The sequence below is a fragment of the Somniosus microcephalus genome, unplaced genomic scaffold (assembly GCF_052327205.1).
Source record: "Somniosus microcephalus isolate GS21.2 unplaced genomic scaffold, FLI_Smic_1.0 unresolved_chr2, whole genome shotgun sequence".
Classification (NCBI taxonomy): Eukaryota; Metazoa; Chordata; class Chondrichthyes; order Squaliformes; family Somniosidae; genus Somniosus; species Somniosus microcephalus.
Genome location: NW_028225180.1, coordinates 14,947,900 through 14,971,601, shown reverse-complemented (window position 1 = coordinate 14,971,601; position 23,702 = coordinate 14,947,900). Strand labels below are relative to the sequence as shown.

At 51.9% G+C, this 23,702-nt stretch overlaps 1 protein-coding gene across 1 annotated transcript in view; it reads left to right on the top strand.

Annotated features, from left to right (window-relative positions):
* The window catches only part of LOC147092174 (plasma protease C1 inhibitor-like), a 55,843-nt gene that overhangs the window by 14,271 nt on the left and 17,870 nt on the right, over positions 1 to 23,702 (top strand). Inside the window, exons 2-4 of the mRNA XM_085975560.1 lie at positions 12,090 to 12,263; positions 17,247 to 17,450; positions 20,038 to 20,180. Coding sequence (XP_085831686.1) covers positions 12,090 to 12,263; positions 17,247 to 17,450; positions 20,038 to 20,180 — 521 coding nt within the window. The remainder of the gene's footprint in view (positions 1 to 12,089; positions 12,264 to 17,246; positions 17,451 to 20,037; positions 20,181 to 23,702) is intronic.

Below are 23,702 nucleotides of genomic sequence, written 5' to 3'. Positions count from 1 at the left end.
TTATCAGTGGGTATCTGCCTAGTTCGGCTCTGCATGCATTTGTTGGTGTTTTCCTTTGGGTGCGAAGAATGCTTCGGCAAAATTCTGCATGTAGGGCTTCTATTGTGTGTTTTTCCCATTTGGTGTAGCTATGGTGATTGAGTGGGCCCCATACTTCACTACCGTACAGCGCAATGGGCAGGATTATGCTGTCAAATATTTTGAGCCAGATTTTGATTGGGATTTGGATGTTGTAGAATTTTCTTTTTATTGCATATAGGGCTCTTCGGGCTTTTTCTTTTAGTGCATTCACTGCTATGCTGAAGCTCCCTGATGCTGTGATGGTTAGACCAAGGTAAGTGTAGCTCATAGTGTGTCCTATGATGGTATCACTGAGAGTAAACTGGTATTTGTTTTCCTGACATCTGGGCCTTTTTTGAAAAATCATGATGTTGGTTTTCTTTAGATTTACTGTCAGGGCCCAATTTTGGCAGTATTTGTCGAGTAGGTCTAATTGTTGCTGTAATCCTTGTTCTGTGGGAGACAGCAGAGCCAGGTCGTCTGCATAGAACAGGGATTTCACTTCCCCATCTAGGAGACAGAGACCCGGTGACTCGCTTTGCTCCAGCATGTCTGCTAACTCATTTATGTATATGTTGAACAGGGTCGGGCTCAAATTGCAGCCCTGCTGGACGCCTCTTCTCTGGGTGAAGAAACCGATGCGTTTGTCTCCAATTTTGACACCGCATTTATTTTTCAGATACATCGATTTAATAAGGTCATAGACTTTGCCCCCTATTCCACACTGAAGAAGTTTGTAATAGAGCCCTTCGTGCCAGATAGAGTCAAAAGCTTTCTTGAAGTCAATGAAACAAGCGAATATTTTCCCATTTTTTGTTTGGTGTATATGTTTTTCAATGAGAGTGTGAAGGGTATAGATATGGTCGGTGGTGCGGTGTTTTGGAAGAAAGCCTATTTGATTTTTTCTAAGGATATTATGTTTGTTAAGAAAATCCAGCAATCTACTATTTAGAATACTGCAGAATAACTTCCCTAGACAACAGTTGACACAGATGCCACGGTAGTTATTTGGGTCTGATTTGTTTCCACTTTTATATATGGGAGAGATGAGTCCTTGGCACCAGATATCGGGAAAACAGCCTGAACGTAATATGATGTTGAATAACTTGAGTACAGCACCCTGCATCTCCATATTGCTGAACTTGAGCATTTCATTTTTGATGTTGTCTGGACCACAGGCTTTCTTTAGGTGGAGAGATTTTGTTTTTGTGGCCAATTCTTTCCAAGTGATTGGGGAGTCTGGAGGGTTTTGGTTGTCTTTAATTGTTGCTTCTAATGTGTGGAGTTTTTCTGTGACATGATGTTGACTTGGGTTTGCTTCGTTTATTGGGATGTCTTTGTAGAGGTTTTCAAAATGTGTTCTCCAGATGTCGCCATCTTGGGTTGGTAATGTTTCCAATTGTGTTGTACTCAGGTTATTCCACATATCCCAGAATTGATTTTGATTAATGGAGTTTTCAATTTCTTCGAGTCTTTTGTGGGTATAATTTTGTGTTTTGTTCCTAATGGTGTGTTTATATCTTTTGAGGGTCTCATTGTATCTAATACGTAGGTCTCTCTGTCTCTCTCTCACTCTCTCTCTCTCTGTCTCACTCTGTCTCTCTCTCTCTCTCTCTCTCTGTCTCTTTCGCGCTCTCTCTGTCTCTCTCTCTCTCTCTCTATCTATCTCTCTGTCTCTCTGTCTCTCTCTCTGTCTCTCTCCCTCTCCCTCTCTGTCTCTGTCTCTCTGTCTCTCTCTCGCTCTCTCTCTCTCTGTCTCTCTCTGTCTCTCTCTCCAGGTGTTAGCTGTGGCTCAGTTGGTCTCACTCTCACCACCGGGTGGGTTCGAGTCCCTACACCAGAGACTGGAGCCCCATAATCCAGGCCGACACTGCCACTATCAGTACCGAGGGAGCGCTGCACTGTCGGAGGGGCAGTACTGAGGGAGCGCTGCACTGTCAGAGGGGCAGTACTGAGGGAGCGCCACACTGTCGGAGGGGCAGTACTGAGGGAGCGCTGCACTGTCGGAGGGGCAGTACTGTGGGAGCGCTGCACTGTCGGAGGGGCAGTACTGAGGGAGCGCTGTACTGTTGGAGGGGCAGTACTGAGGGAGTGCTGCACTGTCGGAGGGGCAGTACTGAGGGAGCGCTGCACTGTCGGAGGGGCAGTACTGAGGGAGCGCTGCACTGTCGGAGCGGCAGTACTGAGGGGGTGCTGCACAGTCCGAGGGGCAGTACTGAGGGAGCGCTGCACTGTCGGAGAGGCAGTACTGAGGGAGTGCTGCACTGTCGGAGGGGCAGTACTGAGGGAGCGCTGCACTGTCGGAGCGGCAGTACTGAGGGAGTGCTGCACTGTCGGAGGGGCAGTACTGAGGGAGTGCTGCACTGTCGGAGGGGCAGTACTGAGGGAGTGCTGCACTGTCGGAGGGGCAGTACTGAGGGAGCGCTGCACTGTCAGAGGGGCAGTACTGAGGGAGTGCTGCACTGTCGGAGGGGCAGTGCAGAGGGAGCGCTGCACTGTCGGAGCGGCAGTACTGAGGGAGTGCTGCACTGTCAGAGGGGCAGTACTGAGGGAGCGCTGCACTGTCGGATAGGCAGTACTGAGGGAGTGCTGCACTGTCGGAGGGGCAGTACTGAGGGAGCACCGCACTGTCGGGGGGGCAGTACTGAGGGAGCACCGCACTGTCGGGGGGGCAGTACTGAGGGAGCACCGCACTGTCGGGGGGGCAGTACTGAGGGAGCGCCGCACTATCGGAGGGGCAGTACTGAGGGAGCGCCGCACTGACGGAAGGGCAGTACTGAGGGAGTGCTGCACTGTCGGAGGGGCGGTACTGAGGGAGCGCCGCACTGTCGGATGGGCAGTACTGAGGGGGTGCTGCACTGTCGGAGGGTCAGAACTGAGGGAGCGCCTCACTTTCGGAGGGGCAGTACTGAGGGAGTGCCGCACTATCGGAGGGGCCGTATTGAGGGAGCGCTGCACTGTCGGAGGGGCAGTACTGAGTGAGCGCTGCACTGTCGGAGGGGCAGTACTGAGGGAGCGCTGCACTGTCGGAGGGGCAGTACTGAGAGAGCGCTGCACTGTCGGAGGGTCAGAACTGAGGGAGCGCTGCACTGTCGGAGGGGCAGTACTGAGGGAGCGCCGCACTGTCGGAGGGGCAGTACTGAGGGAGCCCTGCACTGTCAGAGGGGCAGTACTGAGGGAGCACTGCACTGTCGGAGGGGCAGTGCTGAGAGAGCGCTGCACTGTCGGAGTGTCAGAACTGAGGGAGCGCTGCACTGTCGGAGGGGCAGTACTGAGGGAGCGCCGCACTGTCGGTGGGGCAGTACTGAGGGAGCGCTGCACTGTCGGAGGGGCAGTACTGAGAGAGCGCTGCATTGTCGGAAGGTCAGAACTGAGGGAGCGCTGCACTGTCGGAGGGGCAGTACTGAGGGAGCGCCGCACTGTCGGAGGGGCAGTACTGAGAGAGCGCTGCACTGTCAGAGGGTCAGTACTGAGGGAGCGCTGCACTGTCGGAGGGCCAGTACTGAGGGAGCGCTGCACTGTCGGAGGGCCAGTACTGAGGGAGCGCTGCACTGTCGGAGGGCCAGTACTGAGGGAGCGCTGCACTGTTGGAGGGGCAGTACTGAGGGAGCACTGTACTGTCAGAGGGTCAGTACTGAGGGAAAGCTTCACTGTTGGAGGGTCAGTACTGAGGGAGCGCTGCACCGCCGGAGGGGCAGTATTGAGGGAGCGATGTACTGTCGGAGGGTCAGTACTGAGGGAGCGCTGCACTGTAGGAGAGGCAGGATTGAGGGAGCGCCGCACTGTCGGAGGGGCAGTACTGAGGGAGCACCGCACTGTTGGAGGGGCAGTACTGAGGGAGCACTGCAGTGTCGGAGGGGCAGTACTGAGGGAGCGTTGCACTGTCGGAGGGTCAGTACTGAGGGAGCGGCGCACTGTCGGAGGGGCAGTACTGAGGGAGCGCTGCACTGTCGGAGGGGCAGTACTGAGGGAGCGCTGCACTGTCGGAGGGGCAGTACTGAGGGAGCGCTGCACTGTCGGAGAGGCAATACTGAGGGAGCGCCACACTGTCAGAGGGGCAGTACTGAGGGAGCAGCGCACTGTCGGGGGGGCTGTACTGAGGGAGCGCTGCAATGTCGGAGGTGCCATCTTTCAGATGAGACGTTAAACCGAGGCCCCCGTCTGCCCTCTCAGGTGGACGTAAAAGATCCCACGGCCACCTTTGGAAGGAGAACAGGGGGGAGTTCTCCCTGATGTCCTGTGTCTAGTATTATTCCCTCAACCAGCATCACACAAAAAAAGCAGATGATCTGATCATTTATCACATTGCTGTATGTGGGAGCTTGCTGTGTGCAAACTGGGCTTCCTTGTTTCCTATGTTACAATAGAACCACACTTCAAAAAAGGTACTCCAATGGCGGTTAAAGCACTTTGGGACGGCTTCAGGTCGTGAAAGACGCTATAGAGATTCAAGTCTTTCTTTAAGAGGATCCCTTAAAACCTCTCTCTTTGACCGAGCCTTTGGTCGCACGTCGTAAAGCCTGTGTCTGTGTCTGGGTCTCAAAAATATGTTGTTTGTTTTTTTTTTTGGTTCAATGGTTTGTATTATGTCCGTGTATAATTGAGACACGGACAGCAGGAGTTGATTATAACAAGTCTTTACTGAATGGAGACAACCTGGAACTGAAACTACAGAAGCCTGCCAGGGCCTTTTATACAGGGGTGGTCACTGCCGGTACTGCAGTCTAAGGCCAGTTATTCCCTTAAAGGTACATACACAACAATTCCTCCCCTTTTAGATAAACAGTACATAGCATTCATTTAACAACTAAATAATAACTAATTACAATCACAATTACGGTTGCTAAATACATTGGTAGAAGTTAAGCAATTATAAGTTCAGTCTTTGAGGAGGCTTCCTGATTCTGTCTGGATAACGCCTCTTTGGGGTATCAGGTTCTTCTGGCAAAGTTGAGTCGGGATCAATGTCGTTGTTTCGTTCGTCTGCTTCCAATATCACCGATTCTGCGGTAGATGCAATTGGTACTTCGGTTTCATCGCCAGGTGTATCAGATCGTGGTGTGGAGTTGACGTTTTCCAGTGACTCTAGAATCTGGTCAGCATGGCGTCTTACAATGCTCTCTCCAACGTCCACGGTATACATTAGAGGTCCTTGCCGTGTACAGATCGTTCCTGGCTGCCATTTCTCTGTGCGGTAGTCCCGGGCCAAAACTGGTTGACCTATCTTAAAACTCCTGGTCGGCCTTTCATTCATATTCTGAAACTGCCTGCTCTCCACATCTCTTCTGATGTTTGGCTTAACCAAATCCAAGCGGCATCGTAGTCTTCGATTGAAGAACATCATGGCTGGAGTTTGGTTGGTAACCGCATGTGTCGCATTCCGGTAGGCAAACAAGAAGTTATCCACCTTGTGTTGTAGGGGTATATCTTCATTACACATTGCCTTGATAGCCTTCTTGAATGTTTGAACGAACCTCTCGGCCAATCCATTAGTGGCTGGATGATATGGGGCAGATGTGTAATGCTTAACACCATTGTTCTTTAAGAACCTCCGGAACTCTTCAGACACAAACTGTGGTCCATTGTCGGAGCAAATCTGGTCAGGCAGCCCATTCCTGGCGAATATGGCTTGTAAGACTGTGTTAGTTTTTTCTGTGGTGATTGAGGACATTTTTATTACCCCTGGCCTCTTTGAATGTGCATCCACCGCAAATTAAAAACATCGAGTCCATAAAGGGACCAGCAAAATCAATGTGCACCCTTTGCCATGGAGATGAGGGCCACTCCCATGGATGTAGAGGGGCTTGTGGTGGGGCGTTTTGGACCTTCTGGCATCCTGTACAGCTCTTGGTCATCTCTTTGATTTCTCTATCGATTCCCGGCCACCACACAAACGCTCTGGCTAAGTTCTTCATTTTTACCCCTCCCAGATGACCCTCATGAAGCTCATTGAGCACTCTATCCTTCAATTTGGGTGAAATTACTACTCTGGATCCACACATCAAGGTTCCTCTGCACACTGACAGCTGTTCTCTTCTTGGCGAGAATGCTGGCAGCAGTGGTTCGCCATGTGCTGGCCATCCCTTCACCATTAAATCATAGACCCAGGAGAGTGTCGGGTCATTTCGTGTTTCCTTTTCTATGTTTGCATTCGTCACAGGGAGACATTCGACTATGGTCGAGTGGAATATCTCCACTGGATCCACTGCAAGTTCTTCTTCCACCGTCGGCAACGGTAGGCGCGACAATCCATCAGCATTCCCATGCTGTTTAGTTCCTTTGTACTCGATGTCATATTGGTGTGCCCCTAGGAAAAGGGACCACCTCTGTAGCCGTTGTGCTGTCATTATCGGTACGCCCTTCTGAGGGTTGAAAATGGAGACAAGTGGTTGATGATCAGTTAGTAGAGTAAATTTCTGACCGTGCAGGTATTGATTGAACTTCTTCACCCCCAACACCAGGCTGAGGGCCTCTCTGTCAATCTGGGCGTAGTTACGCTCGGCTGAAGTTAACGAGCGTGACGCAAAAGCTATCGGCCTCTCTGAACCATCAAGGAATTTATGTGACAGTACCGCCCCAATGCCAGTCTTATCGGTAGTGATGGGTTGTAGTGAGCCAATACTTCTCTTGAAGTGATTAGGTCCTTACTCTTCTGAAAGGCCCGCTTACATTCATCGCTCCATTTCCATGCTACTCCCGTTTGTAGTAGGGCGTTCAGTGGGTGCAGAATTGTGGACAAATTCGGCAAAATCTTATGGTAGTAATTCACCAATCCAAGGAATGACCTCATTTGTGACACATTTTCAGGCGCTGGAGCCTTAACTACCGCTTCAATTTTGTCAGGGGACTTATGTAACCCCTCTTCATCAATCACGTGGCCACAATATGATATCTGTTTCTTAAAAAACTCGCACTTGGGGCGATTGGCTCGTAGCCCATGTTCACGTAGTCTAGTGAGCACCTGCTCTAGGTTGGCAAGGTGCTCACTGTCATCTTCACCTGTCACTAGGATGTCGTCCAAGTAACACTGAGTCCCCGGAATCCCTTGCAGGACTTGTTCCATCGCTCTTTGCCATATCGCCGGAGCTGATGCTACTCCGAATACTAGTCGATTATACTGGTAAAGACCTTTGTGGGTGTTTATCGTGAGATACTTCCTAGAGGATTCTTCAACCTCCATCTGCAAATATGCTTGTGCTAGGTCAATTTTTGTAAAACGCTTCCCTCCAGATAGTGAGGCGAAGATATCTTCTATCCTTGGAAGAGGATATTGTATTGTGTGAAGGACTGGGTTCACCGTCACCTTGAAGTCCCCACAGATGCGAACCTTCCTTGGCTCCTCAGACTTATTGTTTAACGTTTTCTTCATGACAGGAACGATGGGTGTCGCCCACTCGCTCCAGTCTACCTTAGATAACACGCCTGCATTCTCCAGATTCTCCAGCTCTGCCTCGACGGCTGGGCGAATTGCATATGGTACCGGTCTTGCTTTGAAAAACTTGGGAATTGCATTCTCTTCTATTTTTATCGAGGCGGTTACGCCTTTAAGAGTGCCCAGTTCTTGTTGAAATACCTCTTTGGCTTTAGCTAAGTTTGTTGACAATCGTCCAGGAGTGACGTCGTCATCCTTTTTACCAGCCACCGTCAGTGCCTGAATGGAGTGCCAGTCTAAACTTATCTTTCTGATCCATTCACGTCCCAATAACGGTGGTCCACCATCTTGCAGTATGTAGAGATACAATTTCTGTATTTCCTTGCCGTTGTATTCGACAGGCACCCTTATTTTTCCTCTGGGGTATACTTTTTGCCCCGTATACGTCTTCAAGACAATGGATGTCTCTTTCAAGGGTATGTGTGAGAATAGTCGCTCGTAGTCTCGTCGATTCATGATGGTTAGAGCTGATCCTGTATCCAATTCCATTTTGACTTGGGACGCTGCTATCGTGGGGGTGACCCAAATGGTTCGGTGATCCTCTTTTGCGATTACGTTGTGAAGTTTGAGACAGCTTAGTCTCTTGTTCCCGGATTCACTATCGCTCATCTGGTCTTCGGAACTACTGTCCGTCATCTTTTGTACTTTCCTGTACGGTTCCTTAGTAGCCTTTTTGTTCTCGGTGGTCTTCTTCCCAGACCTGCAAACTCGTGCAATGTGTCCCATCTTTCCGCATTGCCTGCATATTTTGTCCTTGGACCAGCAGTCCTTCTGGTCATGGTTTGTTCTGCCGCAGTGATAACATTTTGCAAATCCCCGTGTCATTTCGTGGGTGCTGTATTCCTGTGCCTTTTGCTGTATTTCCACAGCTCCCCTTGCTGCTGCTTCATACGATACTGCCACGCTGAAAGCCTTATCTAGCGTCAGCTCTTTCTCTGAGAGTAGCCTCTTCTGGGTTCCTTCACTCCAGAGTCCACAGACAAATTTGTCCCGTGGGGTATCTGCCAGTCCTGCTCCGAACTGGCAGTGCTTTGATAGCTTGCATAATTCCTTAAGGTAATCAGCATTGCTCTCATCTTTATGCTGATTTCTCCTGTGGAATTTAAATCTTTCTGCTATCAACAGTGGTGCAGGATTTAGGTGTTCCTGTAGGATAGCAACAATTTAGTTAAAACTCTTCGCCTTTGGTTTGGCTGGAGTAATCAGGTCCCACAATAGGCCGTACGTCCTTGCGCCCATTAAGTTTAGCAGTACCGATGCATTTTTCTCATCGGCTACTTCGTTTGCCTCGCAATATACCTCGACTCTTTCCACATACGTGGTCCAGTCTTCTATTGCATTATCGAAGGCAGTGATATAGCCAGTCTTCGGCATCTTGGAAATCTAAGATGGCGCCTCCCGCGCTTTGCCTTCTTCCCCGATTTAACAAAATGGCACCTCCTGCGCTTTGCCTTCTTCCCCGCTGGATTAAGATGGCGCCTCCCGCGCTTTCTGTCTTCTCTGCTGTTGCTAGCGCTGTTGCTGGCGTTTTATGCCTTGATGGCGACGCCCTATGGTCTTCGCACACTTCCCCCCGCGCTGCTGCTAACGCCGCTCTCCGCGGTTTCCGTGGCAAACTGCAGCTCCTCGCGGCTTTCTGCGCGTTTTATTTTTTTTATTATTTCCCCCGTCGTTGGAACAACCCTGCAGGACACTTGTCTCCCTCTTCTCGGGTCTGTACGCTGCCCAGCTTCATAGCACCGGCCGCGCCCTGTGTGCTCCACCCTCTCTCTCTCTCCTATTCCCGACAACGCTGCTCGGCCGTGTTGCAAAGCCACCCGCTCGAGCTCTAGACCGCCGCAGCCCAGGAAGGATCAGTGTACTACCTGCCACTCGCCCGATTAGCTGAAGCACCATCGACAGGATAACCAAGCCCCGCTCTCGACAGCCTCTCCTGCAAATCTTCAACTCCGCTGACTCAGAGGCGGATGCCCACGGCCGACGCCCATTTCTACTGTTTCTTTCTTCCTTCTGGCCTCGACCTCTGATAACTTCGCTTCAGGGATGGATCCCCATGAGGTGGTGCAGACTGTAGGTAAGTTCGTATCTGCTCGTCGCCAGTATTATGTTCGTGTATAATTGAGACATGGACTGCAGGAGTTGATTATAACAGGTCTTTACTGAATGGAGACAACCTGGAACTGAAACTACAGAAGCCTGCTAGGGCCTTTTATACAGGGGTGGTCACTGCCGGTACTGCAGTCTAAGACCAGTTATTCCCTTAAAGGTACATACACAACAGTTTGGATGTCTTGCTGCAGTTGTACAGGGCCTTGGTGAGACCACATCTTGAGTATTGTGTGCAGTTTTGGTTGCCTTATCTGAGGAAGGATGTTCTTGCCATGGAGGGAGTGCAGCGAAGATTCACCAGACTGATACCTGGGATGGCAGGAATGAAGTATGAGGAGAGATTGGGTCAATTGGGCTTATACTCGCTGGAGTTTAGAAGAATGAGAGGGGATCTCATTGAAACTTATAAAATTCTAACAGGACTAGACAGACGAGATACAGGAAGGATGTTCCCGATGGTCGGGGAGTCCAGAACCAGGGGTCACAGTCTAAGGATAAGGGGTAAGCCATTTAGAACAGAGATGAGGAGGAATTTCTTCACCCAGAGAGTGGTGAACCTGTGGCATTCTCTACCACAGAAGGCAGTAAAGGCCAATTCATCTATATATATAAAAGAGCTCTTCTGTCTGTCCTGATGTCTGTCTGTCTGTCCGTTCTCTATACGTTTGAAAGTTACAGAGCGTACCGACGCGCGCGTTGCCTCAAAAGAAAGCTTGTGATTCCGGACCGGTCATAGGTGTATTTACGTTTCGGCCGGACAAAAACCGCGCCCGCAGTATCCGAAAAACGTTCAGCCTTCCGCTCATTAGCATCTCATTAGCGACCGTGTGACGTCGAGGTCGACCAATCGGACGGCGGGTTCCTTCCTACAGTTGAGTGTCGAGTGACTCGACGATTGACCAATCCTACGCTTCGGTGACCTGACCGGTCGACCAATCGGTGCGTGTGTGGGCGGGCCTTATTCTTCTGAACCGAGGTGAGTGGCTGCCATCTTGATTTTTCACAATTTTTTCCCCACACTTTCAGCGTGTTAGGGAAGTAAGGTAAATATTTGAATTATGTGTTAGGGAATTAATTAACAATTTATTTGAGGTTTATATTGTGTTTAGCAACCCCCCCCCCTCCTCCTCACCCTCGCGCAGGGGGGACTCGGGGCCTGAAGCTCAAAAAATTTCTCTCTCTCTCTCTCTTTCTTCCCTCTCTCTCTCTCCTTCTCCTCTTCCCTCTCTCTCCTTCTCCTCTTCCCTCTCTCCTCTTCCCTTTCTCTCCTTCTCCTCTTCCCTCTCTGTCTCTCTCTACTTCCCCCTCTCAGGTTTCACGGTGTCGCGGACGGAGCGCGGGCGGGCCGCCCGAAGTTTCCCGCTCGCTAACGGCCGCCAAGCCGCCCTTGCCTGCTCCCCGCGGGCCGCCTCGCGCCGCCCGCACTGACCGCGCATGCGCCGCCCGCACTGACCGCAGCGGCCGTCCATCAGCCGCGCGATACGCGGGGGACCTCAGCTCCGGTCCGTCCCGGCCTCAGAACCCGACCGCGCCGGCGCTAGGCAGGGGGAGGGGCCGGAGAGAGGGACAGAGGGGAGTGGGGGAGTGGGGGGAGGGGAGGGGTGGGGGTGGGCGAGGGGAGGGGTGGGGGAGGGAGACAGGGGAGGGGAGGGGAGGGAGAGGAGGGGAGGGAGAGAGAGGAGGGGAGGGAGAGGAGGGGAGGGAGAGAGGGGAGGGGAGGGAGGGATAGGACAGGGAGAGGACCGCACTGACCGCGCATGCGCCGCCCGCCCGCCCGCAGCGGCCGTCTATCAGCCGTGCGATACGCGGCGGACCTCAGCTCCGGTCCGTCCCGGCCTCAGAACCCGACCGCGCCTTAAGCGCTAGGCCCCGCACGGCCGCTATCACAACGGCACCGGACCTCAGGCACTAGGCAGGGGGAGGGGCCGGAGAGAGGGACAGAGGGGAGTGGGGGAGTGGGGGAGGGGTGGGGGAGGGGAGGGGAGGGGTGGGGGTGGGCGAGGGGAGGGGAGGGGGTGGGCGAGGGGAGGGGAGGGGGTGGGGGGAGGAGGGGAGGGGAGGGGTGGGGGGAGGGGAGGGGTGGGGGGAGGAGGGGAGGGGAGGGGTGGGGGTGGACGAGGGGAGGGGGTGGGGGAGGGAGGGAGGGAGACAGGGGAGGGGAGGAGGGGAGGGAGAGGAGGGGAGGGAGAGAGGGGAGGGGAGGGAGGGATAGGACAGGGAGAGGACATGACAGGGAGAGGGGGGACACACAGGGGTAGGGAGACCAAGCGCCCCAAAATTGCCCTCGCAACGCGGGGCTCCCCAGCTAGCTAAATATATTCAAGAAGGAGTTGGATATATTTCTTAAGGCTAGGGGGATCAAGGGATATGGGGAGAAAGCAGTGACAGGTTACTGAATTTGGATGATCAGCCATGATCTCATTAAATGGCGGTGCGGGCTCAAGGGGCCGACTGGTCTTCTCCTGCTCCTATCTTCTATGTTTCTAAGAGACGAGTGTCAATTCTTGCTTCTTCATTTCAGGGGCGAAGAATGAAACCAAAGTGGACCTGGAAGAGACTCTGTTTTACAAGGACACTTTTCCCTGCGTCCACGAGACCTTCAAAGAGCTCCTGACGCAGACGGAATCGCTGCTCTCGGCCTCCCAACTGTTCTTCAGGGAAGGTGTGTGCTGCTGGCTCCTCGCCATTCTTCAGAGGCTCTACAAGAATGTAATAACCTAAAATACTAGGAGCAGGAGGAGGCCGCACGGCCCCTCGAGCCTGCTCCGCCATCCCATGAGATCACAGCGGATCCTCTGTACAGAAGAACATAAGACGGAGGAGCAGGAGTAGGTCATAGAGTCCTAGAGTTATACAGCACAGAAAGAGGCCATTCGGCCCATCGTGTCCACGCCGGCCATCAAGCCCTGTCTATTCTAATCCCATTTTCCAGCACTTGGTCCGTAGCCTTGTATGCTATGGCGTTTCAAGTGCCCGTCTAAATGCTTCTTGAATGTTGTGAGGGTTCCTGCCTCTACCACCCTTTCAGGCAGTGAGTTCCAGATTCCAACCACCCTCTGGGTGAAAAAGTTTTTCCTCAAATCCCCTCTAAACCTCCTGCCCCTTACCTTGAAACTATGCCCCCTGGTTATTGACCCCTCTACAAAGGGGAAAGTCCCTTTCTATCCACCCTATCTATGCCCCTCATAATTTTGTGCACCTCAATCAGGTCCCCCTCAGCCTTCTCTGCTCCAAGGAAAACAACCCCAGCCTGCCCAGTCGCTCTTCATAGCTGAGGCGCTCCAGCCCAGGTAACATCCTGGTGAATCTCCTCTGCACCCTCTCCAATGCAATCACATCCCTCCTATAGTGTGGCGACCAGAACTGCACACAGTATTCCAGCTGTGGCCTCACCAGCGTTTTGTACAGCTCCATCATAACCTCCCTGCTCTTATATTCTATGCCTCGGCTAATGAAGGCAATACTAATAATAATAATAATCAACTTTATTGTCATTGTTAGTGCACAAGTGCAGTACAACGAAATGTAGGCTTGCGGCCCCCGAGAGTGTACATTTAGATGAAGACATTTAAACATTCAACATACATTTGGCTTGTAATACATTAACATAAACATAACCATAATAAAGTGCATTGGCAGATGTGCAGGCTTTAGAGTTTATTTGTGGAGTTCAGTAGGATGACAGCCCTGGGAAAGAAGCTGTTCCTAAATCTGGTCGTACGGGTGCGAATGCATCTGTAGCGTCTCCCAGATGGCAGGAGGGCGAACAGACTGTGGCTGGGGTGGGTAGGGTCTTTGATGATGGTCCGTGACCTCCGTAAACAGCGTTTCTGGTATATGTGCTCTATGGTCGGTAGCCGGGTGCCGGTAATGCGTTGGGCAGTTTTGACTACCCGCTGCAGGGCTTTCCGGTCATAGTAGCTACAGCTGCCATACCATACTGTGATACAGTTCGTCAGGATGCTCTCTATTGTGCAGCGGTAAAAGTTAGAGAGGATCAGGGGTGACAGGTTACATCTCTTCAGCCTCCTTAGGAAAATATAGGCGCTGCTGGGCCTTCTTCACCAGAGAGGAGGTATTGAGTGACCAGGAGAGGTCTTCCGTGATGTGGACTCCGAGGAACTTAAAGCTGTCCACCCTTTCCACCACAGCCCCATGGATGTGGATGGGGATGTGACTTCCGCCTTTGGACTTCCTGAAGTCCACAATGATTTCTTTGGTTTTCTTGATGTTAAGGGCCAGGTTGTTATCGGCGCACCATATCCCATAACCCCTTTTTAACCACCTTATCTACCTGTCCTGCTGCCTTCAGAGATCTATGTACATGCACACCAAGGTCCCTCTGATCCTCTGTCCCTCCTAGGGTCCTACCATTCATTGTGTATTCCCTTGCCTTGTTAGTCCGCCCAAAATGCATCGCCTCACAATTTTCAGGGTGAAATTCCATTTGCCACTGTTCTGCCCATCTGACCGTCCCGTCTATATCGTCCTGTAGCCTGAGGCTTCCCTCCTCGCTATGGCTGATCTGATCTTGGCCTCAGCTCCATTTACCTGCCCGCTCCCCATAACCCTCGACTCCCTCATCGTTCAAAAATCTGTCTATCTCCACCTTAAATGTATTTAATGACTCCGCCTCCACAGCTCTCTGGGACAGAGAATTCCAAAGATTCACGACCCTCTGAGAGAAGAAATTCCTCCTCATTTCCGATTTAAATGGGTGCCCCCCTATTCTGAGACTGTGCCCCCGAGTTCTAGATTCCCCCTCGAGGGGAAACATCCTCTCTGCATCTACCTTGTCGAGCCCCTTCAGAATCTTCTATGTTTCAATAAGATTCCCTCTCATTCTTCTAAACTCCAATGAGCATAGGCCCAACCTGCTCAACCTTTCTTCATAAGGCGACCCCTTCATCTCCGAACAGGAGGAGGCCATACGGGCCCTCGAGCCTGTTCCGCCATTTCATGAGATCATGGCTGATCTTTGAACAGAAGAACAGGAGGAGGCCATGGAAGGTTTCGCTCTCTGATGGGCGACTGCGGGTGGGGGTAGTGTGTCAGACTCTGACCTTTCACCCTCTGGTGACCTGGGGGGTCAAATCCGCACCAGACATGAACAAAGGCCCTTTTAAGAGCTTATAGACAGAGGGCTCGTGTGATGTTGATTGAGGGAGATATATTGAACCAGGACACTGGGGGAGAACTCCCCTGCATTTCTTCCAAATAGTGGCCATGGGAACTTTTACATCCACCTGAGAGAACAGACAAGTCCCTTGGTTTAACGTCTCATCCCTAAAGACGGCACCTCCGACAGTGCAGTGCTCCCACAGTATTGCCCCTCCGACAGTGCAGCACTCCCTCAGTGCTGCCCCTCCGACAGTGCAGCACTCCCTCAGTAATGCCCCTCCGACAGTGCAGCGCTCCCTCAGTATTGCACCTCCGACAGTACAGTGCTCCCTCTGTACTGCCCCTCTGACAGTGCGGCACTCCCTCAGTACTGCCCCGCTGACAGTGCAGCGCTTCCTCAGTACTGCCCCTCCAACAGTGCAGCGCTCCCTCAGTACTGCCCCTCCGACAGTGCGGCGCTCCCTCAGTACTGCCTCTCTGACAGTGCAGCACTCGCTCAGTACTGCCCCTCCGACAGTGCAGCGCTCCCTCAGTACTGCCCCTCCAACAGTGCAGCACTCCCTCATTACTGCCCCTCTGACAGTGCAGCATTCCCTCATTACTGCCCCTTGACAGTGCGGCGCTCCCTCAGTACTGCCCCTCGACAATGCGGCGCTCACTCAGCACTGCCCCTCCAACAGTGCAGCACTTCCTCAGTACTGCCCCCCCCGATAGTGCAGCGCTCCCTCAGTACTGCCCCTCCGACAGTGCAGCACTCCCTCAGTACTGCCCCTCCGACTGTGCGGCGCTCACTCAGTACTGCCCCTCCGACAGTGCAGCGCTCCCTCAGTACTGCCCCTCCGACAGTGCAGCGCTCCCTCAGTACTGCCCCTCTGACAGTGCAGCGCTCCCTCAGTACTGCCCCTCCGACAGTGCAGCGCTCCATCAGTACTGCCCCTCCGGCAGTGCAGCGCTCTCTCAGTACTGCCCCTCCGACAGTGCGGCGCTCTCTCAGTACGGCCCCTCTGACAGTGCAGCGCTCCCACAGTACGGCCCCTCCGACAGTGCAGCGCTCCCTCAGTACTGCCCCTCCGACAGTGCAGCACTCCCTCAGTACTGCCCCTCCGACTGTGCGGCGCTCACTCAGTACTGCCCCTCCGACAGTGCAGCGCTCCCTCAGTACTGCCCCTCCGACAGTGCAGCGCTCCCTCAGTACTGCCCCTCTGACAGTGCAGCGCTCCCTCAGTACTGCCCCTCCGACAGTGCGGCGCTCCCTCAGTACTGCCCCTCCGACAGTGCAGCGCTCCCTCAGTACTGCCCCTTGACAGTGCGGCGCTCCCACAGCACTGCCCCTCCAACAGTGCAGCACTTCCTCAGTACTGCCCCCCCGATAGTGCAGCGCTCCCTCAGTACTGCCCCTCCGACAGTGCAGCACTCCCTCAGTACTGCCCCTCCGACTGTGCGGCGCTCACTCAGTACTGCCCCTCCGACAGTGCAGCGCTCCCTCAGTATTGCCCCTCCGACAGTGCAGCGCTCCCTCAGCACTGCCCCTCCGACAGTGCAGCGCTCCCTCAGTACTGCCCCTCCGACAGTGCAGCGCTCCCTCAGTACTGCCCCTCCGACAGTGCAGCGCTCTCTCAGTATTGCCCCTCCGACAGTGCGGCGCTCCCTCAGTACAGCCCCTCCGACAGTGCGGCGCTCTCTCAGTACGGCCCCTCCGACAGTGCAGCGCTCCCTCAGTACGGCCCCACCGACAGTGCAGCGCTCCCTCAGTACTGCCCCACCGACGGTGCACACTCTCTCAGTACTGCCCCTCCGACAGTGCAGCGCTCCCTCAGTACGGCCCTTCCGATAGTGCGGCGCTCCCTCAGTACTGCCCCACCGACGGTGCACACTCTCTCAGTACTGCCCCTCCGACAGTGCAGCGCTCTCTCAGTACTGCCCCTCCGACAGTGCAGCGCTCCCTCAGTACTGTCCCACCGACAGTGCACACTCTCTCAGTACTGCCCCTCTGACAGTGCGGCGCTCCCTCAGTACTGTCCCTCCGACAGTGCAGCGCTCCCTCAGTACTGTCCCACCGACAGTGCACACTCTCTCAGTACTGCCCCTCTGACAGTGCGGCGCTCCCTCAGTACTGTCCCTCCGACAGTGCGGCACTCCCACAGTACGGCCCCTCCGACAGTGCGGCACTCCCTCAGTACTGCCCCACCGACAGTGCACGCTCTCTCAGAACTGCCCCTCCGACAGTGCAGCGCTCCCACAGTACGGCCCCTCCGACAGTGCAGCGCTCCCACAGTACGGCCCCTCCGACAGTGCGGCGCTCCCTCAGCGCTGCACTGGTGTGTCAGCCTGGATTGCTGTGCTCAGCTCTCTGGAGTGAGGACCTGAACCCAGCAGCTTCTGACTCAGAGCCGGGAGGGCTACCCGGTGTGCCACAGCTGAACTCTAAGACTAATAAATGTTAAGCGATAACCTACCTTCTGTATCTGACCTTTGCTCTCTCTCTGTCTCTCTTCCGCCATCCCTGCTGCCCCTCTCCCTCCAGGGTTGTGCCTGCAGAAGACGTTTCTGAAGCGTTCCGAAGATTTCTACGGCAAGCAGCCCAGGCCGCTGTCGAGGAACGCGAGCGAGAACGTGCTGTTGATCAACGCTTGGGTGGCGGAGCACACTCACGGGAAGATCACCGACCTGGTGGACGAGGTGCCTGAGGAAACCATTCTGATCTTGCTCAATGCAGTCTTCTTCAAAGGTAATTGGGATCCAGCGCCATTCAAAGAGGGAGTCTCTCCGTCAGTGACCCTGTTTAAAGAGGGAGTCTCTCCGTCAGGGACCCTGTTTAAAGAGGGAGTCTCTCCGTCAGGGACCCTGTTTAAAGAGGGAGTCTCTCCGTCAGGGACCCTGTTTAAAGAGGGAGTCTCTCCGTCAGGGACCCTGTTTAAAGAGGGAGTCTCTCCGTCAGGGACCCTGTTTAAAGAGGAAGTCTCTCCGTCAGGGACCCTGTTTAAAGAGGGAGTCTCTCCGTCAGGGACCCTGTTTAAAGAGGGAGTCTCTCCGTCAGGGACCCTGTTTAAAGAGGGAGTCTCTCCTTCAGGACCCCTATTAAAGAGGGAGTCTGTACAAGAAACGTGTTGTCTCGCAGCGCCAGTAAGATGTTTTTGGGAGAGCCCAGATGCGTGTTGTGTGGCCGGTTCATGCTCTGGCTGGACATTAGAGTCTCATCTACTGCCGAAATCCTCATCCCTGCCCTTGGTTACTGTTAGATCCGTGATTCAGAGAGTATGATGTTTTCAAATAACTACACGGATGCTGTAACTTAACAATCAACAGGTGTTTACTGGAGTAGGGTAGTCTCAAGACTGGGGTACAGAGGCATGCTCAAGGTTTATATACCGGTGTGGTCACTGCCGGTACTACAGTATACAGGAGCTGTAAAAGTAGTTCTCTCTTAAAGGTACATATACGACAGTTACCTCCTGACTCGACGATTCCAGCGCCCTCCTGGCACCCTCCGCCCTCCGAAACCATCAGCTCATCTGAAACGCCTGCCCGGCCCCGTATCCCAACTCGCACCAAGTCCCGCCCACCCATCAACCCTACCCTGAGCTCGCTGACCAACGGACCCCTAATATTTTTATTCCGGCTGCGCGGCCCATTCGCAGTTTCGCTCAGGCGCGGAATTTAACATTGATAAAGCCGGTCCAGGGCTGTGCGGCCGTGAAGCCTACAGCGTACATCGTCGCTGACCTACATTGACTACCCGGTCCGACAACGCCTCGATTTTTAACAATTGTATCTTCGTGTTCAAATCCCTCCTTCATGTCACCCCTTCTCCCTATCACTGTAACCTCCTCCAGCCCCTACAACCCTCCCTATCTCTGTAACCTCCTCCAGCCCCTACAACCCTCCCTATCTCTGTAACCTCCTCCAGCCCCTACAACCCTCCCTATCTCTGTAACATCCTCCAGCCCCTACAACACTCCCTATCTCTGTAACTTCCTCCAGCCCCTACAACCCTCCCTATCTCTGTAACCTCCTCCAGCCCCTACAACCCTCCCTATCTCTGTAACCTCCTCCAGCCCCTACAACCTTCCCTATCTCTGTAACCTCCTCCAGCCCCTACAACCCTCCCTATCTCTGTAACCTCCTCCAGCCCCTACAACACTCCCTATCTCTGTAACCTCCCCCAGCCCCTACAACCCTCCCTATCTCTGTAACCTCCTCCAGCCCCTACAACCCTCCCTATCTCAGTAACCTCCTCCAGCCCCTACAACCCTCCCTATTTCTGTAACCTTCTCCAGCCTCTACAACCCTCCCTATCTCTGTAACCTCCTCCAGCCCCTACAACCCTCCCTATCTCAGTAACTTCCTCCAGCCCCTACAACCCTCCCTATCTCTGTAACCTCCTCCAGCCCCTACAACCCTCCCTATCTCTGTAACCTCCTCCAGCCCCTACAACCCTCCCTATCTCTGTAACCTCCTCCAGCCCCTACAACCCTCCCTAGCTCTGTAACCTCCTCCAGCCCCTACAACCGTCCCTATCTCTGTAACCTCCCCCAGCCCCTACAACCCTCCCTATCTCTGTAACCTCCTCCAGCCCCTACAACCCTCCCTATCTCTGTAACCTCCTCCAGCCCCTACAACCCTCCCTATCTCTGTAACCTCCTCCAGCCCCAACAACCCTCTGTATCTCTGCAACCTCCTCCAGCCCCTACAACCCTCCCTATCTCTGTCACCTCCTCCAGCCTCTACAACCCTCCCTATCTCTGTAACCTCCTCCAGCCCCTACAAACCTCCCTGTCTCTGTAACCTCCTCCAGCCCCTACAACCCTCCCTAGCTCTGTAACCTCCTCCAGCCCCTACAACCCTCCCTATCTCTGTAACCTCCTCCAGCCCCTACAACCCTCCCTATCTCTGTAACCTCCTCCAGCCCCTACAACCCTCCCTATCCCTGTAACCTCCCCCAGCCCCTACAACACTCCCTATCTCTGTAACCTCCCCCAGCCCTACAACACTCCCTATCTCTGTAACCTCCTCCAGCCCTACAACCCTCCCTATCTCTGTAACCTCCTCCAGCCCCTACAACCCTCCCTATCTCTGTAACCTTCTCCAGCCTCTACAACCCTCCCTATCTCTGTAACCTCCTCCAGCCCCTACAACACTCCCTATCTCTGTAACCTCCTCCAGCCTATGTTATGGAAGTGGAAATCCCAGAATTACTGGATCCTTCAGGACAATATGGAAGTTTGGCATCCTGGGGAAGGGAATGGGTGCCTGGGCCTCAGGCCTCAGCTGAAAACGCGTCAAGTGCAGAAAACCATTTTCCTTTGTCCAATCAGGCACCTGGAAAACCAAGTTTGATAAGAAGTACACCAAGATGGAAAACTTTTGGGTGACCTCAGGCAAAAAGGTCAAAGTAGCAATGTTGCAGAACACCATTTATCCGCTGGTGGCCATGTACCACGAGGAATTGAACGTCAAGGTAAGGAATAGATCCCACAGGGAAGCGCAGCGCCGTCAGAATCTCTGGCCCCCAATCCCCCACTGCCATCACAGAGAGGAGCCCTTCATCAACCCCCACTGTCTGCTCGGGATTTGACCTCCAGGTTGCCAAGGGTGAAAGGTCAATGTCTGACCCGCTGCCCCAACAACCAGACACATGCTTGTGTAATCTCTCCTTGTAATTGAACCCTTGGAGACCGGGTTATCATTCTGGTAAACCTACATTGCACTCCCTCCAAGGCCAATATAAGAACAGAAGAAATAGGAGCAGGAGTAGGCCAATCGGCCCCTCGAGCCTGCTCCACCATTCAATAAGATCATGGCTGATCTGATCCTAACCTCAAATCTTCTATCACTCTCCATCCCACCCGAACCCATGTGATCTCCCGGGAGAGGCGAAAAACCAGATAAAAAACCCAATGGCCAATTTGGGAGAAAAAATCTGGGAAATTCCTCTCTGACCCATCTAGGCGATCGAAACTCTTCCAGGAGATCACTCTGTCCCTATATTTTCTACAGTACTTACCTTCTGTAAAGGCGATCTCCACCCCAGCCAGGAACAGGAATAAAACCATCTCCTGAAATCTAACACAGAATTAGAACACAAGAAGTAGGAGCAGAACAAGGCTACACGGCCCCTGGGCCCATTCCACTACCCACAGGGCCATGACCATTCCGAACCTAGACTCATGTCCAATTTCCTGCCCGCTCCCCGTAACCCTTAATTCCCTTTACTTCTAGGAAACTATCTATTTCTGTTTTTAATTTATTTAATGATGTAGCTTCCACAGCTTTCTGGGGCAGCAAATTCCACAAACCTACCACCCTCTGAGTGAAGAAGTTTCTCCTCATCTCAGTTTTGAAAGAGCAGCCCCTTATTTTAAGATTATGCCCCCTAGTTCTAGTTTCACCCATCATTGGGAACATCCTCACCGCATCCACCCGATCAAGCCCCTTCACAATCTTGTATGTTTCAATAAGATCGCCTCTCATTCTTCTGAACTCCAATGAGCAGAGTCCCAATCTACTCAACCTCTCCTCATATGACCACCCCCTCATCCCTGGGATTAACCGAGTGAACCTTCTTTGTACTGACTTGAGAGCAAGTATGTCTTTTCGTAAGTATGGACACCAAAACTGTATGCAGTATTCCAGGTGCGGTCTCACCAATACCTTGTATAACTGCAGCAATACCTCCCTGTTTTTATATTCTATCCCCTAGCAATGAAAGCCAACATTCCATTGGCCTTCTTGATCACTTGCTGCACCTGCATACTAACTTTTTGAGTTTCGTGCACCAGGACCCACAGATCCCTTTGTACTACAGTACTTTCCAGTTTCTTGCCATTAAGATAATAACTTGCTCTATGATTTTTCCTGCCAAAGTGCATAACCTCACACTTTCCAGTATTGTATTCCATCTGCCAAATTTCTGCCCACTTACTTAGCCTGTCTATGTCACTTTGCAGGTTTTTTATGTCCTCCTCACTCACGACTTTCCCTTCCATCTTTGTATCATCTGCAAACTTTGATATTTTACACTCGGTCCCCTCCTCCAAATCGTTAATATAGATTGTAAAGAGTTGGGGACCCAGCACTGACCCCTGCGGAACGCCACTAGTCACTGATTGCCAGTCTGAAAATGAACCATTTATCCCAACTCTCTGCTTTCTGTTAGAGAGCCAATTCTCCACCCACGCCAGAATATTACCCCCAATCCCGTGATTTTTTTTATCTTGAGCAATAATCTTTTGTGTGGCACCTTGTCAAATGCCTTTTGGAAGTCTAAATACACTACGTCCACTGGTTCTCCTTTATCCACCCTGTATGTTACTTCCTCAAGGAACTCAAGCAAATTTGTCAAACATGACTTCCCCTTCATAAAACCATGCTGAGTTTGTCCTATTAAATTATGTTTATCCAAATGTCCCGTTACTGTCTCCTTAATAATGGACTCTAACATTTTACCAACCACAGATGTTAGGCTAACAGGTCTATAGTTTCCAGCCTTCTGCCTACTACCCTTTTTAAATAAGGGTGTTACATTAGCAGTTTTCCAATCTGCCGGGACCTTTGCTGAGTCCAGGGAGTTTTGGAAAATTATTACCAATGCATCCACAATCCCTACCGCCACTTCCCTCAAGACCCTAGGATGTAAGACATCAGGTCCAGGTGATTTATCCGCCTTAAGTCCCATTATTTTACCAAGTACCACTTCCTTAGTGATTTTAATCGTATTTAGCTCCTCTCCCCCTAGAGCCCCCTGTTTGTCCAGTGTTGGGATATTCTTAGTGTCCTCTGCTGTAAAGACTGATACAAAATATTTGTTCAGCGTTTTTGCCATCTCCATGTTTCCCACTATTAATTTCCCAGTCTCATCCTCTAAGGGACCAACATTTACTTTAGCCACCCTTTTTCTTTTTATATAACTATAAAAACTCTTACTATCTGTTTTTATATTTTTTGCTAATTTACTTTCATAATCTATCTTCCCTTTCTTAATCAATCTTTTAGTTATTTTTTGCTGTCTTTTAAAGACTTCCCAATCTTCTATCCTCCCACTAGATTTGGCTACCTTATATGCCCTTGTTTTTAGTCGGATACTATCCTTAATTACTTTATTTAGCCACGGATGGCTATCTTTTCTTTTACACCCTTTTTTCCTCAGTGGAATATATATTTTTTGGAAGTTGTAAAATAACTCCTTAAATGTACACCACTGATCATGTACCATCTTACCCTTTAATCTATTTTCCCAGTCCACTCTAATCAATTCCGCTCTCATACCTTCATAGTCTCCTTTATTCAAGCTCAGCATGCTTGTTTGAGATCCAACCTTCTCACCCTCTACTTGAATATGGAATTCAACCATGTTATGGTCACTCATTCCAAGGGGATCCTTTACTAGGACATTTTTAATTAATGCTGTCTCATTACACAGGACCAAATCTAAGGTTGCTTGCCCCCTGGTCGGTTCAGTTGCATACTGCTCAAGAAACCCATCCCTAATACACTCAATGAACTCATCCTCAAGGCTGCTCTGCCCAATTTGATTTGTCCAGTTAATATGATGGTTAAAATCCCCCATAATTATAGCTGTTCCCTTATTACAAGCCTCAACTATTTCCTGATTACTACTCCGTCCAACAGAGTTGCAACTGTTCTGAGGCCTATTGACTACGCCCACTAATGTTTTTGTCCCCTTATTATTCCTTATCTCTACCCAAACTGTTTCACTATCCTGCTCCTTTGACCCAATATCATTTCTCTGTATTATAGTGATTCCTTCCTTTATTAACATAGCCACCCCACCTCCCCTCCCTTCCTGCCTGTCCTTCCTGATTGTTAAATAACCTGGTATGTTTAATTCCCAGTCATGATCACCCTGCAGCCATGTTTCTGTAATGGCCACAAGATCATACCCATATGTAGTTATTTGTGCCGTTAACTCATTCATTTTGTTACGAATGCTACATGCATTCAGATAAAGAACTTTCAAATA